Raw genomic sequence first — 15,232 nt, 5'->3', positions numbered from 1 at the left:
TCTTCTGCAGAAAGTATAGTGAATGGACTGCTGAGGACTGGGGCAAAGTCATATTCTCCGATGAAGCCCCTTTCCGATTGTTTGAGGCATCTGGAAAAGGCTTGTCCGGAGAAGAAAAGGTGAGCGCTACCATCAGTCCTGTGTCATGCCAACAGTAAAGCATCCTGACACCATTCATGTGTGGGGTTGCTTCTCATCCAAGGGAGTGGGCTCACTAACAATTCTGCCCAAAAACACAGCCATGAATAAAGAATGGTACCAAAACACCCTCCAAAAGCAACTTCTTCCAACAATCCAACAACAGTTTGGTGAAGAACAATGCATTTTCCAGCACGATGGAGCACCGTGCCATAAGGCAAAAGTGATAACCAAGTGGCTCGGGGACCAGAATGTTGAAATTTTGGGTCCATGGCCTGGAAACTCCCCAGATCTAAATCCCATTGAGAACTTGTGGTCAATCCTCAAGAGGCGGGTGGACAAACAAAAACCCACTAATTCTGACAAACTCCAAGAAGTGATTATGAAAGAATGGGTTGCTATCAGTCAGGATTTGGCCCAGAAGTTGATTGAGAGCATGCCCAGTCGAATTGCAGAGGTCCTGAAAAAGAAGGGCCAACACTGCAAATACTGACTCTTTGCATAAATGTCATGTAATTGTCAATAAAAGCCTTTGAAACATATGAAGTGCTTGTAATTATATTTCAGTAGATCACAGAAACAACTGAAACAAATATCTAAAAGCAGTTTAGCAGCAAACGTTTTGAAAACTATTATTCATGTAATTCTCCAAACTTTTTGACCACGACTGTAAATACTGTATACACATATATATTGTGACGAGTCAGCTGCCTCTTCCCTGATTGTCACCGGCAATTGTCAATCGCTGCCCTTCACCAGGCTCCCGACTGGAGTGGGTGTGTGAGAGGAGGGGTGCTGGACGAGTCAGGGCTGGCGGCGTGTGATGGGGCACACCTGAAGGAAATGGAGCCTCATCACCGCCGTTGTTTAAAAACCCAACTCGCCTCTCCTCGGGAGACCGGTCTCTTCCCCGTGCATGCACACTGGTGTCCTCGTGGGTCCAGGAAGGGTGCGTTGAGGGACTCCTGCGCCACTGGAGACGTGAGCTGCCGGACCCGCGATCCGGATGAGAACCGCACCCGTTTACACGGCCGACGGGCCAGGATGCCGGGCCGTCCATCCCCTACCAGCGCCGCGGCCAACGAGAGTGATGCGGCCGCTAGAGGAAGCCGCTGCCCCTCGCGCCCCGGACCGAAGAGGGGAGCGTGTGCGGCCGCCGGACTCCACCCCTTACCTGGACCCTTCCTCCATGAACACTGCCCGACCTACACAAACCCCGCAGCACGACGAGGACACCAGATTCCCTGATTATTTTGGACACTCTTCCCCTTTGGCCACTTTTATCCCCTGTTTTATTTGATTTCTGTTAATAAAAGCCTCTCCGAGGCCTGACGCCACGCCCACTGTGTCTGTCTTGTGCTCCTTCCGTCACAATATATATGTATGTATGTTTCCTTGACGTGACTACATTGTTGGCCCAGAAAATATTTAAAGGATTGTTTAAATATACAGGCGCTTAAGTAAAAGTGTAGTGATATGCCAGTTATAGCATTTACCAACCATTGATTATGTTAAATGTGATTTAAACCTGGATAATTTCACAATCACGCTGCTATTTCTTTGTTATTATCTAGTCATTTGCATTTACAGTTTCTGTTCATGTTTCCTGACTATGGTATTCAAGATTTTGGTGCATCCTCATAATTCCCTCTCACTCTCATGTTGTTTCAACTTGAATTACTTGCTTCTATGGAACATAAAAGAAGATATTTTGAGAAGTGTCTCCATGTTCCTAGTTGAAATCAATGGTCACCAAAATTGCTTGGTTACGAACATTCTTCAAAATTCGTCATTTTTTTGTGTTCCATAGATGTAAGAATGTCAAACGCGTTTGGAACGATGTAAGTAAATAATGACTATCCCTTTTAACACCTCACTGGTAAACAGTTCAATTACCTTGTGGTCTAGTGAAAACACTGTTGTATGTTAAAACGTTCCCCTTTTTCTGTCGGTACTGAGGGTAGAGTGTCACCACAGACATGATGCGCAATGACAGATGGTGACTCTACCCATGTACCCGCTTACAGCATGTACAAAACAACCACAGACCAACCAATCAGTGTTTTTCCTCAGGCTGAAGACTGTCATTTCCAGTCAATTCGAAGAAACTCGGAGACATGTACATGCATCTTTAGACAGCATCAGCAACAGTCTGGGGCTCTTAAACACTTGCCATCCTTCAGTAAAACAGATTAGGTCTGTGATTACATTCTGTTCTCTAGATGCTGTATTGCACATAGCAATCTGTTCAATGCAATGTTCTTCATTTACTTGGATTCACATTAGGAAGACTTTGCTTTAAGATTCTCCACTCCAGTGCTGTTGCAGTCATTCAGGGCTCATGTTCACAGCATTCGTAAATGGCTTTGATGAACTAATCTATGGGCAGGCATTTTCAGGTTTGAAATGGCATGAAGGTGAGTAAATGATGACAGAATTTTCATTTTCAGATCTTGGTCATTCAGTGCTTTTGAATAGAGATGTATGTGCATCTGACATTTAGTTCATTGTCATCCTTGTTTAAAATACATATTTTTGCATATTTGCAAAGGCGGTACTCTATGTGGCGACCGACACATTATTGACCAACAATGATTTTACATAACAATTAACATCAGTGGAAGACTTTTTAATACAATAAACGTGTAATTTCAAGTGGAAATTAGTCCTGTCCACAGCGTTTTCAAGCATATCTGGCTCTAACTCTCAGGCAGACATTGTTGAGCTTTTGTGAACTACTTTCAGGACCAAAAATACCCTTATGTAAATACCAACACTATAGTGAGAATGTACTGTACATACACCTCTTCCACTACACAACTGGTCTATTCAGTAGAAATGATCTAACTAACCCATAAAGCTCTAAGCACTAGTAGTGTTAAATTGAATCGACGAGGGTTAGTAAAGGTCATTTTTGCATAATCCTTGTTATACAGCCACATTAAAATTCCAAATACATTTTATTTTCAGTTGTGTAGTCACATATTGAAAGTACACCAGTATAATGATCACTCTGTGAATAAAACTTATTATATATATAGAAATAAAATCTTTTGCTTGAAAAGTTCTGTTAATGGATTACATGAAATATGTTCCAGACCAGGTCAGTGCACTTTGTACAAAGGAACCTGATTTGGCACCTTGCTTATGGATGGGATTTACCGCTGAGGGACTATGAAAGGACGTTGTTCAGCAACTCCCCTACTGTACCTTTTCCACTTCCATTTTTCAATCTGCTCACTTCCACCCACTGCCTCTCCTTCACTCTCTCACATCGGGAAGCCGTCCTCCCCTTGTTCTTTGCCCTTTGCCTCTGTGGAATAGATATTTAGCAGTCAGTGGGATTTTGAACTACAGTTGATGCCTCAAGGGAGCAGATGTGTGCTGCAAATACTTACAGTATGAATAAATTATAATATTCCGGGGCGTCAAAGTCAAGGCACTCCAAAGAAAAGCTGCTTTTTGCTGTCTGTCTTGTTTTTGGGCAGTGGTTCAGCTTGGCTTGGTTGTTTGCTCAGGAAACGCTAAAAAAGCTGTTTGCTAAATTTTCATAATTGCAGCCAGTGATTGGCAGATCTTAGTCTGAGATATTGTTATCATTCCCACTTCCCATATTTCAACATCAGATAAGCCTGTTTAACTAAATGAAGATAATTAAAGGCAGCCGCTGTATCCATGCCGTTTCACCCCACCTTAACCAATTAGAGTCTTTACAGCGTTAAAACAAATGTGCCATGCAAAGCTTTGCCGGGATTGTTTTAAAGGGAATTGTTACTTTGGTTTTTCTTCATAGAAGTGTTTCTGTACCTGACATAACTCTGTGATTGTTACGAGATGTTCAAGGTTCAGACAGTAGAAACGCTGTCATAGACGCACAATACAAATTCAACTCTCCCCGAAGGAAATAGTTGAAAAAGTGAGTTTACTTTGGTATTAAGTTGTGTAGTCGTGCTGTCATCTCAAATCAGCGGGAGGGAATGAAACAAGGCTTTTGAAAACAAGCTTTTTGAGGCTTAATGATGAGATAATATTCTCTTTTAGAGGAGACACAGTTTGCCGCCCAGCGCTGCTCTGAATCCCTCCTGTTAAGATGTATGCTGCTTGTTGCTCAATGGCCCTGATGATGTCATGGCAATCTGTTCAGCTACTACAACCACATGAGTGCCGAAAACACAGCCGTGTTTTATCAATTCATGTGCTGAACTATTGTCATCTCGTTAAGGTTGGGTGTTCAGGGTTATGGAGGATAAGTCATGCCATGAACAATTGAAATATTGAATATCCCTGAAAAAAAAAATAATCTGATAGTTGCATTGAACAAAGGGACCTGAGCCATATCATAACCTGGGGCTCTTTTGTTAGCATCTACCTAGCAGCTGCTTAGCAAAATGCTAAAAGCCAGTCAGAGTTAATTAATAATGGTATAGTAACACCCTTCAACCACGAATACTCTACTCTTGTGGTAATGACTTTTGGCAGGTGATGTCAGTGCTGAATATTTCTGTTTTTCTCAGTCTGGGGCCATCTTTTAAAGTCGTTAGAAAAATCATTTGGAAAAACAATACTGCATTTGATATTTGACCTGTTTTATGGTGTGATATTGATTTGGCGCATTCAGACAGTCTGTGATGCTGATGGGAGATCTGTAGTATTTTTCTATTCCGAATTAACCGTAATCCTCTTTATGCATCTATATTTAGGCATTTTTGGATGGGGCTTAGGAATTTATAAATGCTTTCTAACTGCTTTTTATGAGCCAAGCGGATCATTCATTTCTGAACAAAACTTTTTTTTCTTTTTTTTTTAATTTAATTAAATTGTTAATTGCATGTTCTTTATTGTGCAGTGAGAAACGTGAATTTCTTCATGTAACCAAGAGTAATCTTTCTTAACAGAATTTGATTTGATTGGATTTAACCACATTGGTCAAGGTTTTTATTATTGTGGTGGTTTATACTTGTAATCTTATGTCCACTTTTAGTCTATTTTCCAAAACAAAAAAACGTATGCAAATCATGTGAAGGAGTAACAGGAGGTTGTTAGCCATGTACAGGATTGGCACTTAATCCCTAGGATAGATTAAAGAGGAAAGCCATTAGGAAAATGACTATGATTTGAAAATTATAGTAACATTAGTCTATTCCAACATTAATTTATTAATTAATCCACTTCATTAATCCACAAACCCAATTTCATTGTGTGTCATAGACACTATAAAAAAAAAAAAAAAGAAGACAAAGTTGGTCATCATTTAACCAAATAGATGGTGGTATTTTAAGTGCGGCCATTATTCATGGTAAATTGGTTATTGTGCCAAGGGTGCATTTGTGCAAACAAAATGTGTGGGAAGTGCCAGTGAAATGCTAAAAAGAAAATATTCTTGACTGCTTTACTGTCTGTGTGTGAGAAAAGCTAATAGAGAGCCAGTTTTATTGGAGAACGGAGAACAAACAGCATTGTGACTGTATGTACTACGGTTACACGTTAGCCTAGAAAATTTATCTTACCAGATTTGCTGAAATTTTACTCCCAGTCATTCCATCCAAGAACAGATTTGGAGAAATTTAGCATTACATCACTTTCTCCCCAATGGATCCTTTGCAATCAATGGGTGCCGTCAGAATGAGAGTCCAAACAGCTGATAAAAACATCACAATAATCCACAAGTTATTAACACAGCTCCAGTCCATCAGTTAATGGCTTGTGAATTACTTGTGGAAGTGATATATTGCTACATTTCTAAAAGTCTGTTCTTAGAAAGAAAGAAACTATCTACTAATCTACATCTTGGATGGCCTGAGGGTGAGTAAATTATAGAACATTTTAATTTTGAAGTAAACATTTCCTTTAATTATTGCAGATTTGAAGTCAATTTAGTTTTTGTATTTCCTGTAAATTTTTGATGTTTTTCTTAGTTAACTTAGTTGAGAAAGTAAGAGTTGAATGTAGGCAACAGAAAGGCCCTTTCATTTACCCTTCAGAGAGCAGAACTAATGTTTCACTAATGAATCTGTGATGAAGGCAGATCTCACTATTAAAGCCGCTCTATTCATATTAACTGAGTTTAATGTGATATACAGTCATGACCTGAGGCGCTATGAAACTTCAATATTAAATTTCACTAAATTTTTCAACAGTATTTTGAAATATTTGTTCTTGAGATTATCTTTTGGCACAGTTTCTCAAAGTGGCTGTATTAATTCATGCTGCGAACATATTTAATAATACTGATGTTGATAGACACAAATTATGTTACAGATTTATTTGAATTTTTTACTATTTTTATTTGTTGTGTTTCTTTGTTCTAGTGGGAGTGTTTGTGGTCCTTCATTCTCTTCTGCACTTTCTCCTTGTTACTGGTATGGTTTTACTTCTGGTGGGAGGCCCACAATGACTACAGCGAGTTTAACTGGTGAGTAGGACTTATAAAATCACACACTTTCATCAACGATCCCACAATCTCTGTTTCTCTGAAGAGACATATCTAAGAAACTCATGCTCCAATCCTATGCTCAAATTAATCCAGAGTTCATGGAAAGGTCTCTGATAGAACGGTTGCATGTCATTCTAATAGGTTTACAGCATACTATGCAGTGTATACTGTATACTTCACTACTTTTAGTATGTAAAACAGTATGCAGTATGCAATTAATTCATAAGACGAGTAAGTTGTTCTCTTTAAAGTGGTTATTTTGTATTTTGAATTCAAATTGTATTGGCTTTTGTGAATCCAATTAAACAATAAATCAAGAAAAAAGATGTTGAAAATTCAGGCTGTTGATATTTCTAGTTAAATTCTTTAACATTAAATGTAAGGTCAAGCTGAGTAGGGTGGTTTATGGCATTTGAGAAAAAATGCAATAATTTCTGTTGTTTATTGCTCACTTTTGTGTACTAAATGTATTAGGGCTGCACGATAAATCGCATGTGATATTTAATGCGCATCTTGTCAGTAAAACCAGTTCTGTAATTAGCGGTAAATCTCTACACGTGCGTGATTTCACATGGGGCAGCATTAACTACAATATCGCATGTGATTTATCGTGCACCCCTAAAATGTAGTGTGCGTAAAATACAGAGCTAAAATATACATTTATGATATATATTGCTTTAATATAATATATAATGTTCATTAATTTATATATAATTTTAAACCAAAACTTATATCAGCATAATCCTGTGCAATATTTAAAAAAAAAACCAACAACAACAACTCACATTTACATTACGTTTTGGTTTAGCCATTCAATTACACGCTGACATTTTTATAGAACCCGTTGCTTCATAATCTTCTATTTTCCAGGAGCCACATGCTCTGTAAAACTGGTTGAGGACATTAAAAACATTGTGAGAATGAAAGCCATTGTTTGCTTTGACCTTCAAGGTCATTTTCTCCTAATCTCCTGTTTTCTCTTTCTTTTCAATGTCACTTCTTTCCTCCATTTTGTGGCCTTCCACACCCCCCGCACAGTCTCAGGGGAGGTACATGAGTCCTTGATGTTACTGTAGAGGACAAGAGAGTTGATTCACAACGACTTCCAGTTATTGCCCAAAGGGACTGTGCATGTAGAATTTGTAATCAGACGGGATGCTTGTAACAGGCAAACCCTTGATATGGCTCCACCCACCGAGCCGCATTTAGCCAATCAATTCTGAAGGAGTGTTTACGGGTGATCTATTATCTGCCCGCCCCACGTTTCCATTATGATCCTAGGCTTAGTATAACATACTAACATACTACTATTGCTGCAGTAAATAAGTACATGTGTGCTTAGTACACTACTATTTGAAAGTCTAGCATCAGTAAGAATTTTTAATAGCATGCTTATTATTAACATGTTGGCTGTGTATTAATACAAAAAAACACATTCTGCATGACCATATTATAAATCTCTAATACCTATACTTAATAACTACCTTACTAACTATTAATAATTAGCAAATTAGAAGTTTGAGGGCAAAAGTCATAGTTAATATTGAGAATTGGACCCTGTGACCAAAAAATAATTACAAAAGTAAGAGTATCTTATTTTCAGCCATTTCTGTTTACCAAATCAAAAGGTAGTTTTTTTTTTTTATGTAATATTGTAGCATTTGTAATTTTTACAGAATTAAGTTATTCTTTATTGCACGCTACTCAATTTTTATCTTATTTCTTATTTCACTTGTATCTTGTTTTATGCTACTCTCTAAATTAAACGTGTATGTGAAGATGTCACGTGACAAACATAGCATACTACTATTTGAAGCATATAGAGGAATACTATGTACTTTTGCACTATAAAATAGTAAACAGTATAGAAGATTTACTGCACAGTATTCCAGAAAGCATAAGCCAATCAGTGTTCAATTCTGATCACAGCCGCTCAGTTTAGATGTTGAAGAAAGCTAATGCTGACCTTGATACTGAGCCCTATGGTCTCATGTGTTTTATTTCCCTTTGTTTCAAAGATACACACTAGGCAGATGATGCTTTTTGCAACACAGATTCCGCTGTCATCCACCTCTTATACTCATATAATCCTGAGCTCTCATAAGAGCGAGTAAGAGTAATGTGTAGCCAGTCGAAAGATTAGTAGCTTCTGTTTGTTTTTCAGGGGCTTGGTTATTTGATTAGGCCTTAATGCAGTATGACCATTATGGAGAGCACAAGACAACCAGGAATTCTAATGCTGAATAATCAACTGCTAACATTTTTTTTCCCGGTATTGTGCTCCCACAGGTTTTTATATAACCGTTCAGGGGAGTGGAGTGATGGAACCATTCCCATATTGGCCGCTACGGCAGCTGGTTTCACCTATATTGCATTTTTAATGGTGAGTTGTAACTGCTCTGTAGCAGTGATACTTCACTGTGGATCTGCATACTAAAACCTCTCCAAAACCACTAGTGCTTTAACAATCTCTCTCAGACATGTGTGTACATGTCACCATTCAGCATTTGTATAATGTTTTAGCTCCATACCACAGTTTTCACCTCATCTGAACAGTTGCTGTTTTGCACTGAATGTAATATTTGTATTTTTTTTTTTCGGTCCAGATTTTAGCCATGTGCCATGTGGCTGTTGGGCAGCAGTTAAACCTCCACTGGCTCCACAAGGTACCAGTCGACCTCTGAAATGTTTTTTTTTCCTAGAATAGAAAAAGAAAAGCTTTTCCGTTTGTGCGAGACAAACCAAATTAACCTTGACACTGTGTCACAAACACCTTGTTATGCCCTGAGGCTTTTGGCCTGTTGGCTGAGTTAAAGTAGTATTTCCTGTTTGTTTATGATCAGAAATGGAGTGGTGTGTTTTTTTAAGTATAGTATGCTGAAGAAATGAAGTAGAATTGCGTAAAATGAGGTGAAACGGAATGAAGTGGTCTGTGTTTTTCTCTGTAGATTGGTGTGACAGTCGCTTTGCTCGCTACAATAATTGGTGTGATATCGGTCACTCAGATGTGGGGAGAGGAATGGGATGTAGTTTGGATTTCTCTTCAGGTACGCTCTGGTTTCCCACAGTCCTATCAAAGGATAGATAGGAGAATGGAGAATATGAAAATGTCAGGGAAATTTCTATATACATTTTAGTAGTTGCAATACTGTTCACAAGTTCGGAGTCAGTAAGGGGTTTTTCCTAAAGAAATTAAGACTTTTATTCAAAAGGATGCACTGAATCGATCAAAAGTGCATTGTTACAAAAGATTCCTGTTTCAAACATGCTGTTCTTTTAAACTTTTTATTCATGAAAGAAAAAACAGTATTACATTTTCCACGAGAATATTATGCAGCTCAAAAGCTGAATATTCATCTTTGCCTTCAAATGAATAAATTATATTTTACAAAATGGTACAATAGAAAACAGTTATTTTAACTTGTAATAATATATCAGAATATTACCATTTATTCTGTATTTCTGAGCAAATAAATGCAAACCTTGGTGAGCAAAGATTTTTCAAAAACATTAACAAATCTTACTCCAAACTTTTAAATAGTGCTTTTTAAGGTATACCCATAAGGCTATAAGTGTCTCTTTTGTGTGTGAAGTCATTATCTATGAAGTAATCTTTTTCTGCAGACTCTGAGGTTTCTCTGTTGTCTAGGCATTTCTCTTATTCTCTGTATGATTGTGTATTAAGCACTATTTAATGTATATGTTTTTCTTCAGGCTACTGGTCCTTTCCTGCACATCGGGGCTTTAGTTGCTGTTACCGCTTTAGCCTGGCTGGTGGCTGGACAGATAGCACAAGCAGAGAAAACCAGTAAGAAGAATCCACCTCCTCGCTTAAAGATCAGTCTCTCAGTTAGGCATTATTATTAACTAGATGTTAATTATTAAAAGAATACACAGAGAAATCCTTTTTCCTGATACATTCCTGTTGTTACACAGAGACACATTGCTATCTCCGCTAGCTCAATGTGCTGGTGCTTTATGTTACAGCATTAGAGGGAAAATTAATATACTGCTATTGATTCCTCATTTCAGTTTACCCAAGCTCATCTGATTCAACTAAGCACAGATTTAACTGGATCATCTTATTAAGTTAATGAGAAGACTTTCTCTTCATTCTTCAGGGAAATACACTGAGCATAAACTACCATTCAGATTTTTGGAATTGATGAGATTTTTAAGATTGTATTTTTTTGATAATTAAATACAGTAAAAGATATAAATAGTATATATTAGATGTTATATAGTTATATTATGAAATATTTGTTTGAAATATTTTTAAAATGTAAAATTACAGTTTTCTGTTCAAATTTATTTGTGACGACAAAGTAAAATTTTTAGCAGCTGTTTAGCAGTGTCGCACGATCCTTACGAAGTCACTCTAATATACTAATTGTGTTCGCAATCATAATTTCTTATTAAAAAGGATGAATAGAAAGTTTCAAAGAACAATTACTTGAAACTGAAATATTTTGTAACATTATTAAAGTCTTTCCTGCACTTTTGATCATTTTAATGCATCTTTGCTTTATAAAACGTATTATGTAATAACAGCCCTGAAACATTTGAATCTTAGTGTTAATAATTCACAAATTTCACTTTGCAACCTCTAAATTACTCTTAACATTTAGAGAACTTATCTCTCCTCGGAAACATACTTTATGCAAGCCATGTGAACTAAAATAGCTGTGCAAGCTCAATTCTATATATCATGTGTTCAGAAATGTGTCGGAATGCAAACCAAGGAAATAATATTTTCAGCATTGCTGCAAGGGATGTTATTGAACACTTTAGCCTACACTTCTATGGTTCCTTTTCTTTTTCAGGTCAGCTACTGTCATGGCCAAGCAACATTTTTATAAGCACTTAGCTTTTGCAACAAAGATGACATAACACGTGATACCCATTAAAACTGATTAAAAAAGCTGTTTTATAGCCATTTTTGGTTTATGCTTTAAAAAGGCTGTTTTTGGAAGCTGTGCCCGAGTTGTAACTTCAGATAACTAAGTTGTTGGTTCTCTAGGGTTTCAGGTGATGGTTCTGCTCATCTACCTGAGTGTTCTCCTCACACTTTACTTCATTCCCCTATCGATCACCTCACCCTGTATTATGGAGCGTGGGAGTCTCAAAGCAGCACCCGCCATCATCGGTCATCAAGGAGCTCCAATGGTGAGATGCTAAGTTGTTAACATTGTGCTGTGAACTTCCTGTCTTCCCTAGATGCTACATCAAGTTCAGGCTACATCAAGGATTGCTGGAGGCAGTTTGGTCCTTCTTCTCTCTGTGCCCGTATCTTTCCTCTGTCTTTACATCCCTCACTATCTTTCTCTCCCTCCATTTATCTTTCTCATATTTCTTTTCCCTGGCTTGTCCATAGCTAAATATAACTCAGGAAAGAGCCGCGGAGAATCTCTGTGTAGGCGTTGTTCAAGGTTTGGTGGTTATGAAGGGTTTTCAGTAAAACACTGCAGACATTGGTGTAGTATCAACCATCATGGCTTTAAAAGCCAGGATTAAAAAATGCGAGTCAAAACCATAAGTGCTCTCCAAAGACACATGCATACTGATCCCAATATATTCCTCTCCTCATTCTCTTGTGCTTCAAATGAGGCGTCCTTCATTTTGCAATGATGACACATGTACGAATACATCTAGAACGCCAGTGTGAAGATGATCTCAAGCTGCTGCTTGCATGCCTTTGCATGAGCACGAACCACAGAGGAGCTGTAGATTGTGCATGTGTCTGGCCCTCAAGCACTCTGTGAACCTTCATGAGATGAGTTATTGATTTATATCCAAAGAGCAGGGTGAGAAGAGTCTCACATTTTGGTTTAACAAAGATCTTTCCATTCTCAGCTTCAGATATGCAATGTTATTCTCTGTATCATTTTCACTTAATCATTTCAGGAATTTAACTTTTCCGATTCCATGTTGTCGTTTTTTTTTTGGGTTACATCATGCTTGAAGATAGAGTCCAGTTAAACAGCTAAAATAATTAAATGAACATTTATACATAAATGTTAGTTTTTATTATACTTTATGTAATTATATAAAATATACTAAATATACATTCTGTATTTTCCTCTCTTGTTAAGCTCGCTCCAGAGAACACTCTCCTATCGTTCAACAGAGCTCTGCAGAGGAATGTTAGCGGGTTGGAGGCGGATGTGACCATCAGGTATTCATTCATTTATTCTGTCTGGTTCTCCTCCTCTTGGTACAGTTCAATCAATAGATTGTATAGAGCCATGTGTATGTGGATGCAGTGTGTGAATGCTTGTGTGGCTGTGTGAGACTGCTGTAATGAGAGGGTGGCGTGACGTCTCTTAGCCCAGTGAGTGCATAGTAATTGAACATTGGGATGGACAGGAAGACTGTATAAAGAAGCCCCCTTAAGCTATAATCTACTCTGCCCGCTAAACACGCATCTTTAGATAATGGAGCAGAAATCGTCCATCTGCTGGGTTGTAATTTATTTTGGTTAAAGACAGTCATCACTCAGGCTTTTTTAGATTGATATATCATCCATCGTCTATTTCTTTCGTGTATACAAATACAAGCAACACTCTATGGACAGCATAGCATCAACATCTACAGTAATTTTCTTTTACATATTTATAAATATATTTATATTTAAATATACAATTATTATAATTATAATTAAATATAGGACAATTTAATTGTAATTTATTGATTAATAATGTAATAAAATATTATATTCAGTATAATATAAAAAAACTCCTTTAAAAAGGTAATTATTCTGTAATTATTCCTTAGACAAATCCTTAGTTTAAAATACAATTTCATCATTTAAACAATAAAATGGTTTAAATTAAAAAAAAAAAGTAGTCAGTTAAAAAATGTTTTGTACAGCTGTTTTGGAACAATATTTATTGTGAGAAATTTTATAATTGAAATTGAAGTCTTGTGGGCCATCCCTAATTTGTGATTAGTTGTTTCAGGCCACGTTACTATGGTTGGCAACCTCTAGTTTAAAATGAAATCGGTGGCTAAGAGGACAAACATCTTGGCTGGTAATCAAAAGGTTCAATCCTTAGAGAGCTTGGTTTACAAAGTACCACTGAGCTCTTGTAAGGCATTTAACTTCAGGTTGTGGGTTGTTAAAAGCAGCTGCTAAATAAATAATAATGAGTTGCAATAATACTGCTTTTATTGCAAAACCCTTCCACCATTCAGTAAATGCATTCCGATGTTTTTTTCTGTCAATCACAGAGCAAGTCAGCTTCTCACATTTATTCTCTCTCTTATCATTGAATATTATCCAGCAGTGCTGACAGGTTGAGCCTTAATGGAAGCATTTTCTAAGTTTCAATCTTAGTGCTGTCTAATCACATACACTGCTTCGGCTGTAGTCTAGATGGTGTGCCGTTCCTCATGAGAGACCGGACACTGAGGAGAACCACAAATGTGAGAAGAGTGTTCCCGGACAGACAGTATGACGATGCATCATTCTTCAACTGGACTGATTTGACCTCATTGAACGCTGGCCAGTGGTTTCTAAAGGTGTGGGTCATTTTGGCTCTAAACTATGTCAACAGTACAGCTGAAATAGTATGTAATAGTGTTAGTAATATAGATCTATTTATGGTAAGACTGAAGAGTGTTTTTAGATTTATAAAGTACGTTTATAAGAGTTCAATGAATTTTCAAAATTGTAAATAAAAAGTGTCTTTCTACTTCAAAATGTAATGTTTAAGTCAATGTGGTTCTTGCTGCTTCTTTGTAATTAGTTGTGAAATTTCCTAGTAAATTTTGAATGACAATTATTTCTACTCAAATGTTTTGTTTTTTTCCCCAGTGTATGTAGATGTGCTTTAATATTCATGTAAAGCTTCCTCTGTTGATCATTTATGGAAATGATGTTGCGAAACAGGTCACTTAGAACAAGTTACAGTTATGATGTCAGCACATTAACATATAAAAATCTTAAAGGTACAGTACAAAAAAAGTTTATTTAATTAAATGTAAAGGTAACATAAAACTAAATTGTAGCTGGTTTCGGTGCAAAACATTTAAGATTTTACATTAAAACATTAGGACCTACATTTACATTATTGTATAAGTATGTACAACTGCAAACAGCTGGACTAACTGATTTTACCGAACGCAGGATGATCCCTTCTGGACTGTGCAGTACATGTCAACATCTGAGCGCTGGTCAGTTGGGAACCAGACAGTTTGCAGCTTGGAGCAGATGCTGAAACTAGCAGCTAAGTCCAAGAGCTCAGCCGTATTTACTCTGCGCAGACCGCCAGCCAATCACCCCCACCGCCACGACTGGGTCAACCTCACCCTGGACACTGTTCTGACATCCGGAATACCACAACAGCAGGTCAGTCTCTTGGGAGTGATGCTCACGTTTGATGTGCTACTGGAAATCTCTTTGTCCTTGGTCAGGGGTTGAAAGAGACATGTTCAGGGATTGGATTCAGGATACAAAACTGTTTCCGATTTGTGAGGTTGTGTAGTAGCGCCCCCTAGCAGTGACTAATATTAATTGCATAATGGTTGTAAAGTTAACCCTATAAATCCTACTGAATTTTATTTTATATACAAATTTCTAGGGCCTTTAAATTATCAACATGATCAAAAATCTGTTGTGCTTTTTTTTTTTTTAAAGGTATTCTTTAAAAATAACTACTA

The 15,232-nt window shown here is 37.4% G+C and overlaps 1 protein-coding gene across 4 annotated transcripts in view; it reads left to right on the top strand.

The window, feature by feature from the left end:
• The window catches only part of gdpd5b (glycerophosphodiester phosphodiesterase domain containing 5b), a 40,325-nt gene that overhangs the window by 19,331 nt on the left and 5,762 nt on the right, over positions 1 to 15,232 (top strand). For all 4 annotated transcript variants that reach the window (XR_009424374.1, XR_009424373.1, XM_059514205.1 and 1 more), the window contains exons 3-11: positions 6,447 to 6,550; positions 8,861 to 8,954; positions 9,178 to 9,237; positions 9,520 to 9,618; positions 10,286 to 10,379; positions 11,592 to 11,737; positions 12,664 to 12,746; positions 13,942 to 14,092; positions 14,700 to 14,921. Coding sequence is in view for 2 of the 4 variants with exons in the window: in XM_059514205.1 (XP_059370188.1) it covers positions 6,447 to 6,550; positions 8,861 to 8,954; positions 9,178 to 9,237; positions 9,520 to 9,618; positions 10,286 to 10,379; positions 11,592 to 11,737; positions 12,664 to 12,746; positions 13,942 to 14,092; positions 14,700 to 14,921 (1,053 nt within the window). In the remaining 2 variants the exon portion in view is untranslated. The remainder of the gene's footprint in view (positions 1 to 6,446; positions 6,551 to 8,860; positions 8,955 to 9,177; positions 9,238 to 9,519; positions 9,619 to 10,285; positions 10,380 to 11,591; positions 11,738 to 12,663; positions 12,747 to 13,941; positions 14,093 to 14,699; positions 14,922 to 15,232) is intronic.

This window comes from Carassius carassius, chromosome 28 (assembly GCF_963082965.1).
Source record: "Carassius carassius chromosome 28, fCarCar2.1, whole genome shotgun sequence".
Classification (NCBI taxonomy): domain Eukaryota; kingdom Metazoa; phylum Chordata; class Actinopteri; order Cypriniformes; family Cyprinidae; genus Carassius; species Carassius carassius.
The sequence above is the reverse complement of the archived record's forward strand: the minus strand, read 5'-3'. Positions and strand labels throughout refer to the sequence as shown.